Source organism: Ischnura elegans, chromosome 3, assembly GCF_921293095.1.
Source record: "Ischnura elegans chromosome 3, ioIscEleg1.1, whole genome shotgun sequence".
Taxonomy (NCBI): domain Eukaryota; kingdom Metazoa; phylum Arthropoda; class Insecta; order Odonata; family Coenagrionidae; genus Ischnura; species Ischnura elegans.
Window position 1 is genome coordinate 125809936 of NC_060248.1, and position 14046 is coordinate 125823981.

General features: G+C 37.1%; 1 protein-coding gene across 2 annotated transcripts in view; it reads left to right on the forward strand.

Moving 5' to 3' along the window:
• Window positions 1-12537, forward strand: part of LOC124156548 (14-3-3 protein epsilon) — a 30191-nt gene extending 17654 nt beyond the window's left edge. For both annotated transcript variants that reach the window (XM_046531155.1, XM_046531156.1), the window contains exons 3-6: window positions 191-297; window positions 912-1049; window positions 8105-8319; window positions 10994-12537. In XM_046531155.1, coding sequence (XP_046387111.1) covers window positions 191-297; window positions 912-1049; window positions 8105-8319; window positions 10994-11049 — 516 coding nt within the window. In that variant the 3' untranslated portion in view covers window positions 11050-12537. The remainder of the gene's footprint in view (window positions 1-190; window positions 298-911; window positions 1050-8104; window positions 8320-10993) is intronic.
• Window positions 12538-14046: the final 1509 nt, after the last annotated feature.

A 14046-nucleotide genomic window follows, 5' to 3' on the forward strand; every position in this document is an offset into this window, starting at 1 on the left:
GGGACTCCTTTGTGGTTGGTTCCAATAGCAAAATTCTGATGAAATTGCCAAACTCTGGAGCCAGTTGAAAATTTTTTTAATAAACTCGCTAACTGCTGATGATAGTTATTTGCTTTGGAGAGAATAGCTATTCAAGGTCCAGAAATTTAGGAAAGTCTTCTTACAACAGTGTTATATTTCTTTAATTCAGGTTGAAAGAGAACTCCGGGAAATATGCTCAGATATTCTTGGCGTCCTTGATAAGCACCTGATTCCATGTGCAGGCACTGGAGAGTCCAAGGTTTTCTACTACAAAATGTGAGTGGTTTTTTTTTCCTTTTGATAATAGCATTTGTTCAAGATGATTTTTTGACCCAGGGTCATAATGTTCAGATCATGGGATCAGGGGCAGTAATTCTCATCTGTTTTGCATTTGTTTATTTAGTGTCAGATTTGTTTAATCTGGTATTTACATTGTATAATGGGTTTTCTTGCCTCTATTTACTTAAGTGCATTAGCTTGTAAGATAGTGTGTAGCACCTACAATCTGTGCATGGCGGTGATGAAAATTATAAATCTCATTTTAAATATCATAAAATATCTTGCCAAAATTTGTTATTGATGAGTTATATTTTGGTGATGTAAATGAAAAAAAAGAATGGCATCATACTTACTATTGTGAAACCTAGCCATAGTTAGAATTTGGCATCCAGAAAGAATCTTTTACTCTAATGGCGTTGATGTGTTATGATCTCATACCATGTGTTCATGTTCGCATGAAATTAATTGCTGCTTACCATGAGAACATAAAACATATTTGTATCTCTGGATGTTTATTTCGAAGTCGTAATTTGTATAATTGCTCATTAAGGTTGATAGTTGTAAGTAAATGGAATAGGAGTTATCCATTGAACTGTGAAATTTCTCTTCAGGAAGGGAGATTACCATCGGTATTTGGCTGAGTTTGCCACTGGCACGGACAGGAAAGAAGCAGCAGAGAATTCACTGATGGCATACAAGTCTGCAAGTAGCACAGCCATGACTGAATTACCCCCCACTCACCCCATCAGGTAAGGCATACAGCAGGCAACTGCCTTTGAAAAGTCATCCATCAATGTCCGATGTGTGTATTTGAAAATGTCATATTTTTCTTTTTATGAGTAAAACAAGATGTTTCTTGGGAAGTGCAATAGGTTTTATGCGTGTTGTAAATTTCTGAGATGCTGGGTAAGATAAAGCTATCAATTGGATGTTCTAATTCTATTTAAGTGGCACTCTATCTAAGCTGTGACTGGCGGATAGTGAAAGGGTTAGCAAATAGATTTATTTATGGATAAACGATCTAATCATTTGACTAATGGTGAGCTTATGTATTTCTATATTTATGGCATTATACTGGAGTGATACAGTAAACTCTCGATTATACGAAGTCAGTGGGACCGGAAAATTGGCACTTTGTAAAATCGAGTTTCGTAATTTCAAACCTTTTTCATAAGTCACGAAAAAATGTTCACTTTTGTTTCCTCCACCCTTTTTTGTCTTTAGTGGCCCTATTTAAATGTTTTTGGTGGTTATTCACGGTAGAATTCTTTGAAAAGCCTTTTTGTTATCGATTTATGCTGTGAAAGATCGTTAAATAATTATACCACCATAAAATTCCCATTTCTTGTACATACTTCAATATCAACGATCGCTTAAGAAATTCTCGACCAGTTTAGAAAGCGTAATCAAATAATGAATTGCAAAGTTTATAATAAGAATTTTATGTTATAAATTTGTGGTTAGGCGTGAATAGCAACTATTAAGTACGCGTAAGTTATATATTTGTTTCCAACATCCACGGAATTTTAGCGGCAGCCGGCCTAACCGCCATTCATGTCGCCCTCTATCGCTAAGTGACGAAAAAAAAAAAAAGAAAGACTAGGGTCTTAACTCGTTTCCAAAATAACCTTCGTAAGTTAATATTTCAAGTTACTCCGTATTTACAGCTGTAAGTGCTATCTTTTCAATTAGTTATTTTCATTGAGATTCAGTTATGATCATAAATTACGTAGGATATGATTATCTTCTGGCGAATATTTCTGTTTGAGTTCTCCGTCCGGCTACTGTGCTCCATCTTTGCAGACGTTGCTATGAAAGACTTAATTCTTCATCAGGACCATATTGAGAGGAGTTGAGTTGAAAAGAAGTGTTCAGAAGGCTGGTTGCAATAATTTAAAGCACAAAGCGTTATCTCCCTTCATAATTGCTGGTGATGATTTGGAGTTTATTTAATTAAGAAATTCTGCATTATTTTTCATGTTTCGTAGTCATTATTGAGAATGTTAAATCAGTAATTTTATGCTTGTAAATTTTTTTGGTCTTTGGGTCCATCAGAAGGGTATGCCTTTTCATGTGTTGCATACATGACCCGTGCGTGTTATATTAGTTACAGTTTCTTACAGCTTGCTTTTGTTTTACTTAAGTGAATCAGCATTGTATCAGCATTATATTTTTTGTGAAATTATATCAAGTTAATATCTTTTCTTGTGTTACCTGTTGTTATTCAAATAGTTTTTTATTGCAGTGCCGTACATACACTGTGTATTATTTCAATGGTGTCTTGGGCGTGACACTCAAAATGGAACTTTTTTTTGGAACAACTGCAATTTTAATCACAATTATGCATACTTAGCAGACTTATCAGAGTAGACAATGAAGATATTACATTGGATGATAGAAAGTCTTCCGAGGCAGGATCGTTCTTCCACCTTCAACCGTTTGCGTCTGCAGAAAGAAATGGGATACATTATTTCACATAACCTTAATGAAACATACAGGTACTACAAACATACACCAATGGAGCATTTGAGACATTAAATAACCGCGTTACAGTTTTTGTTTTGTTGTGTGGTTTAGTAATTGTTTGAATTTTCAGCGAAAAATACCACTATAATAGAATGATCATGTAAATGCACTAAGTGCATAGAAAAGTCAACTCTTCAAAATGTGCGAAAGTAGGCAAATGGAATGCAGCTTAGATAGGGTAAGACGGCATTGCTTCTCACCTTAATCACTTCACCATCTTGAATTTATGGCATGTGTATAATTTTTTTCAGGGAAGGTTTAGTTTAAAACTGGATGAAAGCTCAATGATAACATTTGCATCACTACCCCCATATGCTAAAATGCAATTGAATGAGGCTCCCTAGCATAAGAGGACTTCAGTTTCTGTACACAGTGGGAAAGGTTGGGGAAAGTAGGGTAAGGGAAGTTGAAGAGACTGTTAACACGTTGCGTACAGATGGCGAGAATTGTCGTCATTTTTTTTCCCGAACGTTCCGGATGGATGATGAAGATTCTCATCATTTAGATGCGTCAACCTAAACAATTTTAAAGCGTACAGTACGTATTTGTTAGTACGTTTTCAGTTGTTGTTCGTTATTCATAATGAATTGATGCATCATAACGTTTGATTGGGTAAAGTTACATTCTAAACATAAGCTTTTTAACCATGTTTAAACCAAAGGCATTACGCCTTAATAGGCACATATTTCCAATCTCAACACTCAGAATCGGCGTTCCTAGGAATTTAAATACCCCGGTACGCAACGTGTTAAGAGGGATATCTCTATTGTGCTGTGTATATTCAGAGTATTCAGTTAGATGTGAATTAGTATTGAAATCTGTAGGAGCTAAATCAGAATTTTGATCCTGGAAATTGTTAAACTATCGTAACATTTGGACTAGGCCTAAATTAAATGGTAAATGTGTATCTTCTTTCAACGTAATGGGTGTGTGTTAGTGCTATTAGTGGCCTTCGGTCATGATTGGAAAATATTTGTACGTCCATTGTTATTAGGCTGTATGCTGAGGCCAAGACTATCTTCTTTATTCTAGAACAGAGATTTCTTGATATTTAGTGGCATGGTATAGTGAAATTGTCACACAAATGTAAGGAAATTTATACTGCCTGAAAAATTTTCTAGCCAATTAATTTTGAAATGGAGCAGGTGCCAAGCAGTTATTTTTTTCTTGCTTGAAAGTTAGGCATACAAGACTGGGCAGTTGAATACCTAATTGCATCTGTAGTCCATGGCACAGCGATACTGTGGACCATAATGGTGAATTATGTTACCATATGAACATCATGAAATCCTTTGTGTGTTACTGTTGGTTATTAACTTTTATCTTTTAATTCCAGTTTCATGATACTCAACCTCTATCAGAAATTAACTTCCTGTGAATATTATTATTTTTTTATTAAGAATCCTAGACTATTTTTACCTATTTTAGCACTCCTACCCTCATAATTAAAATGTGCAGTACCAAGGCAAAACACTCTAAGCAACCGTAGCAACACCTTACTCACAGGCTGGGTGGTTGTCAACTCACCTTTGTTATGGCCTGTATTTTAAAATATTTACGTGTATTTTGTAAACCATGAATGAAGGTTAGGCAGGTTAAGTTAAATATATTGTTTCTTGTCCCTAATAGGAGTTATTGATATTTCTGATGAAGAAACATTAAATATGTTTCTAATCGCTGGAGCAAGAACTTCGTGATTTTTGGGGTACTATATTTTTAAGTTTTTTCCCTAAAGATCTAGCCTTATTTTTAATAAAACAAAGTGATGGTTAGTAATCGCGACTCTAAAGATCTTTTTACTCATAAACTGGGTGTAATGTTAATGAAAACAATCTGCTGGTGACATATCTTTCTTGTACTTAGTGGGCTATTCTGTAACTTGTGGGTACTGTTTTCCTCTCCATTAATCCTAGCCCATAAAAATGCTTAAATTGTAGCAACTGGACTGCATGAATATAGTGGAATAAATTAGGAAATTGATCATATTGTTGTCATTTTTACAACTGCTTAATCACAAAAATTATTGGAAAAAAAATTTGTGATCATACTGAGAGTAAATTAAAGTTATGAATATGCAACTCAGCAAATGAAGACCACTATGATAAACCATAGTGGTGGAATGGCAATAGGAATAAATGTAGTCTGTTAATAATTTAAAATCAGTTCTATTTCAAAAAGTCAATATTTTTGGTCTTTTAAAATAAAAATCATGGTTTTTATCAACCCTGGCTACTCATCAGTCAGTTTAAAAGCTAAATACTCACTTATATCAAAATACTATCACAAATATTCCTTTTGTCTAGCGATGTCAGTTTCCCTCTAGTGTGTTGTGTAAGTAGTTCGTCATTAAATTTATTTCCTGTGAAACAATTAGAGGCATGAGGTAATCAGTGTCTGTCATTAATACTTACCTTAAATCAAATCCTATTAGCCAGCCTTGAATTCATGTTAATATATGTAATGAAATAGTATATCATAAAGCATTGAAAATTTCTTCCAAGGACATTATAAAATACGCGGTGAATTTATGAATGAAAAGACTAATTTCATGAACGTATGAATAAGAGACTACAATGTAACTCCTTTCCTGTTAAAAATCTTAACTATATATTGTTGAATTGGTAAGTTCACTTGAGCATCTGTGGTGAAGAATTCTTAAGAATTAAATGAAGGCTGCAGGATCTGAAATGGAGAGAGGTAGCATATTTCGTGGTTGATTTGGTTGTTAGCATTTTCTCCATATGCTTTCTTTTCCTTGCTCAAGGTTATAAAATAATAGGGTAGTTTCCTTCATCAAAGAAACCGAAAGGCATTGAATTCGATTTGTTACCCACCATTACTGTATTCATAATATACAAATTATTTCGTTTTAGAAATACCGGTTTAGACGAATGGCCATGTTCCATTTTTATCCTCATTTGAAAAGGGCCAGATTGCCCATGCGATGCCACTCCACGTGACGTCACAGGGACCTAGTTTCTATAGGAGAAGATAGGAGTTATACATCGCCTGAGATTACCAATGCATGCATGAGGTGCAGAGCTCAGGGAAACATGTCTTAATAATCACCTATTAAAACTGGCTAAGGTCGGAAAGTTTTCTTCGTTTGATAAGGTTTAATAAACCTTTTTTAAGCCAAGCGCTACCAGCCAGCAAGGTACTCAGCTACCCTCTAGCATCCTGCGTCCTATCAGCGCTCAGAGCCTCGATCAAGGTCACCTCACAAGACGGGAGGGGGAACCAGAAATACGTCACACAGAGAGATTTCCTTACCCGTCGCGTTTTTGCGCGCTTGAAAATTTTCACTTTTCATTTAATCGCGAAAAATAGATATCGTCATTTAGAAATCTAAAAGCGTGAAATACGTACTCCAGGAGTAATAATCTTCCGATATAGGCAATAAAAAAATAATAGGAAACCACCCTATTGCCGTGATAGTACTGTTGTACACTTTGAGAAAAGTTCAATTCAAATGTGAGGGCCCTCACACTACAAAGTTCAATGATAACTAAGTTTACTTCTGGCCCCTTCAACTTCATTATATGTGATCAAAGGACATGCTGTAACCATATTTACCATTTACCCCATAACTCTTGAATTTTTAGTAAGTTTTCTTCTATTCTAGCACACTCCCTGGTGGGTATTGATTTTTCATTAAATTAAGGTGGCATATTTTAGATTATGAAAATTAAATCGTCAAGTGTAGATCCCCCCGCATTTTAATGGTTTTGAGAGAAGCAGACGCATAGATAACCATGAAATTTGCATGAGATATCAGCAAATTTCATTAAATAAACCTAAAGAATGTAGTAGAATTATAAAAAACAAATTGTTTCAAAATCTATCTATCAGTCTCAGCAGCAAGCTGTCCAACTTTCGTGCCTTCCGCCATATGCCTTTTAAACTTCATTTAAGGGTGAGTGAAAAGGTTTGGGATTTGGTGGTTGCCTAAACTCTACCTAAACTTCTCTTCTCTCTCTCCTTGGGTAAAAATATCTCCTTCAAAGACATGACTTTACACTCTGTAATTTAAGGAGGTGGATTACACTCCCTGGCGGAGATTCAGGAATAGTTCACACCGTTAATTCGGAGGAAGATTCTAGTTTTCATTCTAAGTATAATTCTTATTTCATTAGTGTTCGTTATGTTTACAATTTCTGATAGTCTCCACTCATTGGGATCCATTTGAATGGGAAAGATTTTGCCATAATGTGTTTTTTGTGGGCTTGGTAATGAACATCTTTTAGCTGAATGGATTGGGACATCTCCATTTACAGAATCTAAAGCATTTTACATACAACGAGACTTATTTTGCAACAGAATGTGCTGGTGCAATTGCTGATTTTCTCATTGAATTTATTCTCTGGTTTTAGTTAATTTAGTCGTATATTTTAATATTGTGTGTGAAATTTACAACCAATAGGGGACAGTATTTTTTTAAATTCAAGGTCTTGTTGGAATATTTGAGTCACCCAATTCACTGGTACAGTGGAGTTTTGTAACTTAAAATATATATTTGTTGTTTGATCATGTCCGTGGTCATACAGACACAATGGATGCATTTGGCTGAGTGTGTGTGGGAATATCTTGGTGCTGTTTGAAAATTCTATTTTCATGGCTAGGTGTCAATTGTATTCACTTAGTTTCATTCAGATGGTTGATTGTCAATAATTTGGACTCTTCTCAGTTGTGCATGCTTATGTTAGTTGTTAATTTAGTATGAAAAATGCCTTTGGCACGATTTTTTTCAGTTTCTGATGATCTAGCCATTAACACACTCAATGCGAATGCCTTGAATTCAAGGCATCCCGCGCTAGCCTAGGACGCGGATGCCTTGAATACAAGGCATCGGTCTCGTTAGGTTTCTCGGCCCGCCATCTGCCTCCGCGTCTTCTACTAGACCCTGCAATTGTGCCCAGTGTCTCAGTGTGTCTTCTCCTGTGACTGGATACATGTCGTTTGCTTGCAGCAGATTTTTTGCCTTCTTTTTATTATAATATATTTATTATAATTTTATTATAATATTTAATATTTTCTTTATTAATAGTGAAAATTTTAATGATTTTCAACTATGTATGATTGTATACGATTAAGGAAGACACAATATCTGACATTATTGCTAAATTTTTTTCCGCGTGGCGGTATGTTATGATAAATTTTCTCAGCATTGAGTGTGTTAATATGTTGATTTAATGGTATGAATCCTTGTGGAAATGCTTTTTGTAACTGCTTTTATTTTGCAATAAGCGTTTAAATTCACATTTTCTTCTCCTTTCAGGCTGGGCCTTGCTCTAAACTTCTCAGTGTTTTACTATGAGATTCTCAATTCACCTGACCGAGCTTGTCGTCTAGCAAAAGCGGCATTTGATGATGCCATTGCAGAGTTAGACACCCTCTCAGAAGAAAGTTATAAAGACTCAACCCTCATAATGCAGCTCTTGAGGGATAATCTTACTCTTTGGACATCCGATATGCAAGCCGATGGAGAAAGTGGTAAGCTACTTGGGATAATAATGTCGATGTTTTGATTCAGAAATGTTAAAATTTTGTTCTTAATCGGTAAAATTTCAAAACTAACTTTCCTCCTCTAACATTGATTAACATGGCCTCACCACGGAAATGTTGACCCACTGGTGGGTTCCATTGCAGTCTCAACCAGAGGTGGAAGGTTTGACTGAAGTGAATGTGCTAAATTAATTGTACTGCAACCTACGTTAATATTTTTCATCTACTAGATGTTGTTATCTTTAATATGGCTTACATAATTTTAAAAATGCGATCCATTGATAAATCTTGGATGCAGTTATTTTTTCCCCCGTGCATCGGTTGACAAAAATTGTCATTGGGGTATCTAGGTTTGGAGAAGCACATGTTTCATCTTCTAGTAAGAAGTGAATGTATGTGCCAAGCATTTTTGAGATACGGTACTAGTTCAGCAATTGGATGGGGAACTTGTGGGAAATGCAGAGCTAGAATATGAAAGACCTAGAGCCAGTGAAATTGTTGTTTACTGGGAATATGGATTGCTGCCATGGGAAATTGTCAAGGCATGCATTTGCTGTCAATGATTATCGATCTTAATGTCTCAGTTTGGGGATTATTGTTTTAAGTTAGATACTGCTTCATGTGCGAATAAAGAAGGATTTTGTGTGTTCAATATTGACCGTGAGCATTATGGAAATGACTATGTTATGTCATGGTGTGCAAATTAGCTGTTCTAATCATCATCCTTCTGATATATTTGTCGCTTTTCATTTTTCACTGTTGTTTTACAAATTCCAATGAATTGGCTGGGTCCCAGGAGTCATCATTTGGAAGTCACTGTTAGTGTATTCATTATTTTTTATTTTATTAATCCGTGGTGGTGAAACAATCCATTTTGGGGATCCCCTCCCTTGTTTTTTTCATGGTTACAATGTAAGTTACATCGTTACATTGAACAGGATTACGTTGAATAAGTAGTTCGTGGAGGAGAAATTTGTTTTTATTCCAGGTTTAGTGGGTGGAAAATAAGAAATGTGATAAGAAAAGTGGCTCTGTCAAATGCAACGGCTGTGGACGAAGTGATAATTTTGGCATCTATATATTTGATAGTTCTCTCCTTGCTTTGCGTGCAACATAAAGTAATTGTGAGCAAATCATAATATTTTAATGAGGCCAATTTTTAGTGTGAAGTTGTTGAGTGTGATCTAGATTCCTTATTATGAGCAGCTTCATTACTGAGTAAAGTCATGGTTTCAATGAAAGGGGTGCTGTATGCTTCCTATTGGCTATGGCGTTGAGTTGTGGATGTGTTAACTACTCGTTGGGTAGCTTCTCAGGGGCAAGAGACATCAGTAGAAGAATTTCTAACCGATATTAGAGAGTTTGGGGAAATGAAATAGTCATTCATTCACCCACTTAAGCCAATTTCACCCTTTGTATCTTTATTTCCTTCCAAGGCTGCTCTGCAGGTGGGTAGGGTGGGAGTTTCAGGGTAACAGGTTGCATGTGTTAAGGCAGTTTTATACGGGGCTCGGAATTGCGTAGGTTTTCTAAAATGGCGTGGATTGTGCGAATGCATGAACGAAATTAGAACAGGGGCTATTTTGCAGTCTCGCATCCACGCATTCTCGCATGTGTTCTAGCAATTTACCGCTTTACGCAACGCAATTACAATTGTGCCTTTGAAGGTACGTCAGATTGCACAATTCCTTGCACTGTGTAAAACGGCCTTTAGGCATGGTTACCTGGGTGCACTGAGTGTGGGTCCATGTGTAATGGGTAGGTCGGAGGGTAGAAGTTGCTGAATTGATCAAAGTGTCTTGTGCTCAGAAGTTAGAGCTGATATATTCAGATAATCTAAAAATAAAAGTATGAAAGACCGGAGGGGAAAGAAAACCTGACGATCCCAATTATTTACATACAGCAAAGCAAAAATTTTTAATCTACCTAATTTACTTGCTGAAATGATCAAAATTTGGTTAAGTAAGCATCAGCACTATCTTATTACAAATATGCCAACCGCAATCCACTAATTGTTCGTGAAAAAGTTCAAACAATTATTTATACCTCTGCATCAGGAAATCGGTTTTCTGGGAGGTGGAATTACCTCGGCGAAAGTTTCTTCCTATGGGAAAAAGTTCATAGTGTTAGTCATTTGTTTATAAGAATTAATTTGTGGAAAGTCTCAGCATTTTAGAAGTGAGCATTGATTTATGGAGCTGACCTCAGCATGGGGGAGGAAGATTTTACTTGGAGCAAATGTTTAAAAATTGGTGACTCATTTGAAAACTGAAAGAAATTGCTAATTAGCTTATTCATATTACTGGTTTATTGCGCTGTGGTGTCTTGGGGAGTTATCGAGATGCCAAATGCAAAATTAAGTACTGGGGATGGGGCTTTCTGGTATCAAGGAAGGAATCAAGCATGATTGGAATTTTTTGGTGTTTGAGTAGAAGAGAAGCAGCTGTACAATGGAAATTCCGTACTTTCATTTGATTATTTTGGTGTGTGTTCATTTGATTGGGGAGTGTAGTGGGTAAGAGTGCCAGGCTGTCGATGGGAGGGTCCTGGGTTCAAAATGCTTGTAGCCTTGAGTACATGGAATTGTGCATGATATATATATGCCTTTTGGATGTGTAATAAGGAAACCCTGTAATGGTTTGCTTGTGTGTGATCTTTTCAGGAGAGACGGAGCAGAAGGAACAGCTGCAAGATGTCGAGGACCAGGATGTGTCGTAACTGTGTTGAAGTGGCAATGGCCAGTGCACCGCTTGTGTCACCACGGTGGTCTCTTCTTCATCCTCTATGTTCATTGGGCGTGGCCATTCCGTTGTGGACTGAGGGAGGTGCCTCCCCCCCAATCCCTATGTCACCAATCCAATCACGTGTGGGGGGAGGGGGAGGATGGAGGCGAGGGTATGGTGGATGGGTGGGTGGGTGCGCATACCCGGGGAGGGAGAGTGGCTTCTTTGCATGCGTGGCGATGTCTGTTGGGTGAATGGGGGGAGGGGCCATTCTGGTGGCGTGCTCGGAAGATTGGTTTGGCAGTGTCGAGTGAATGTTGGTTGTGTGCTTGTGTTCACTTGTGTTTGCGTGCGATTGAGTTTGTGTGTCTGTGTGTGTGCATGTGTGAGTGAGAGAGAGAGATGGGTTGGATTGGGGAGCTGTGTGCGCTGCGTATGGGGAGGGGGGAGGGAGGGAGAGAGAAAGAAAGAAAGAGGGAGATAGAGAGCAGTTGTCGATTCGGGGGCCACCTCCTCCTTCCCTTCCCCTCTCCCTCTCTTTCTGACGCATTTTTCAACACCCTCTTTTGCTACTGCCGCCTCTGCCTCCCCCTATAGGTCCACTCTGTGCCCTGTGTACTTTAATTTTACCACCTTTGATGTTGACTTCTAACAAAACTTAATGACACTATTCGTGATGCAGATGTGTTTAGATGGTAAGAGTTTGTTGAATAAATTCGTATAGTTGAAATTGTTTGTCTGAATGCTCTTGGAAGCAAACTGATGCCTCTGTTGGATAATCCTGGAGCTTGAAATCTGGCAAAAATTTTAATCATAACTACTATTATGAAAATCTCAGATGATTTTTTGTTTCAAATTTTAAATAATCCTTGTGTGAACACTTGGAATTGAATGTTTTTATTGATGCATTGTTCTGTTTGCTATTCCTAGAAATCATTCCAAGTATTTGCTGTTTGTACTTCTGAGTATTATGAGCAAAATTCATTCACCTTACCCTCAATTGTGATGCTAGTTAAGTATTAACTGGTACTTAAACTAGGGTATTATGAAGAACTTAAGCTTATGGAATTACATTTTTGCTAGGCTTGGATCATTACCCTGTTAACACATAGCCATTGCCATAGCAACTTAGTGTTACTTCAGCTTGATTGCTACCATCTGCTCATACTCGCCACCCACCTGTCTGCCCACCCATACAACAAACCAGCAAGCCACGTGTGCTGTGCAGGATTTGGTCAACAATTTGCTTCTACAACCCCTGGAATGCTCATGGGGCATCACGGCAAAGACTGACTGACCTAATTTTGTATTGTCGTAAATTGCTGGCTCTTAAAAAAACTAGAGAATGTTCTTCTTTTTAATGTATTTAGTGTTTGGAAGCAACAATTCAGGCAAAAAATAATTTTTGTCCCTTGCCCTGCTCTTCTTGTAACTGTGATGCCAGAGAAGGAAGTATCAAATAAATATGTAGCATCTCTTTGGAGGCCATGTATTTTTAATGTGTTATGGTATGATGGGTTGCAAATGTGGAAAGGGAAGTCCTCAATGGGAATGTTTTGCTTTGTGCTCATCTGCCCTTGTTGACACCCAAATTGTTAGGGTGGGGGAGCGAGAGGCTGCCGCTGGCTCTTCTGACCCCTCAAGTCATGTCCGAAGCCATCTTCTGTTGGGGGCGAGAGTGATTCAGCCGTCAAAATGTATTACACGGTATGCATCTTTTGAAAGCAATACATGTTGAGTGGGGGAAAATCCGAGTGAATTGGATGAGCTAGACCATTAACATTTGTAGTGCACAATGTGATTCCTAGAGAAAAGGCAGTGAAATATTTTATTCATCAAGAAGTATCTTTTGCTGCTGTAGAATTTGTGTGATACTTTCAAAAAGACCAAGAGAGTAGCGGCTATGCATGGTAGAGGTTATTCAGTACACTTCTGTTATTAGTGGCAGTTAATTGTTCGTTCCAAATTGTTTGCATCACTCAATTGCTCTACTCTCTTGTGCAAGTTAATAGGAGGAAATGCCATGTAATGTTGTCAGTGTGGTACAGATGTGTATGTCCTAAGGATTTAACACACAAAATTACATTATCATAACATCTTTCGGTAAATTTTGCTTTTTAATGGTGTTTTTTTTATTGTGTATGACATTGTGAGTTTTAAAACAAGTCTTCTACTTTTGTTTACATCAGGTTGCTGTGTGTAGATATAGCTGATTGTGCAAAGTAAGTAGGACCAGGGTTCTGCCAAGTGGCTAATTGATGGTCGTTGGCATAATTATCTATCCCCAGTGTCCATATCTTTCTGTCTTTTGCATGTATCAAATTTTTAATGTGGAATTGAAAGCTATTAATCTCACTGCATCTCATTTCTGTACTGTATGGAGACTATAAAGAAAATAGTTTTTATGCTTGGAATTTGGGCGAGTTCTACGTTTAAATTTAATTTTGCGCTCAACTGTGTGCATATCTTGGCAAGGTTGTTGTTCAAGAGTTTTGTGAGTAATGTACAATAAATATTTGTATAGATACAACTGCAAAATGACATGAGATAATTCTTTGCTCGATATTGCTATTTTAATCTAAATTGTTTACACTTGTTTATTGTAATTTAATAAAATTGAGAGGATCACTTGAAGAGTTCTTGGTGAGTCTTTTAGTCTAGAGATCTGGAGGTGCTTTCTTTCTTCTCGGACAGTTCATACAGATTCAAATGTGAATGAGGTAGTCTTTTCCTCATTATGGATTGTGCACATCTTCATGAGATTCGATAATTATTTAAGCTGTGCAAAATTTTGGTCCGACTCTGGACCGAAAGACCCGTACCAGTTGGGAGTAGTCTACGTCAGGTTGTCAGTGTGTTTGTTGTCGTTTTTGGTTTAAGTCACTAGCCTGTCACTAGTATGTTTTCATCTTCTTTTGTTCTTTTGCTTTAGGATAAATGGTGCCTTAGATTTGTTGCTTGGGATTGTCTTTGATTGCAAAATTGAAATGAA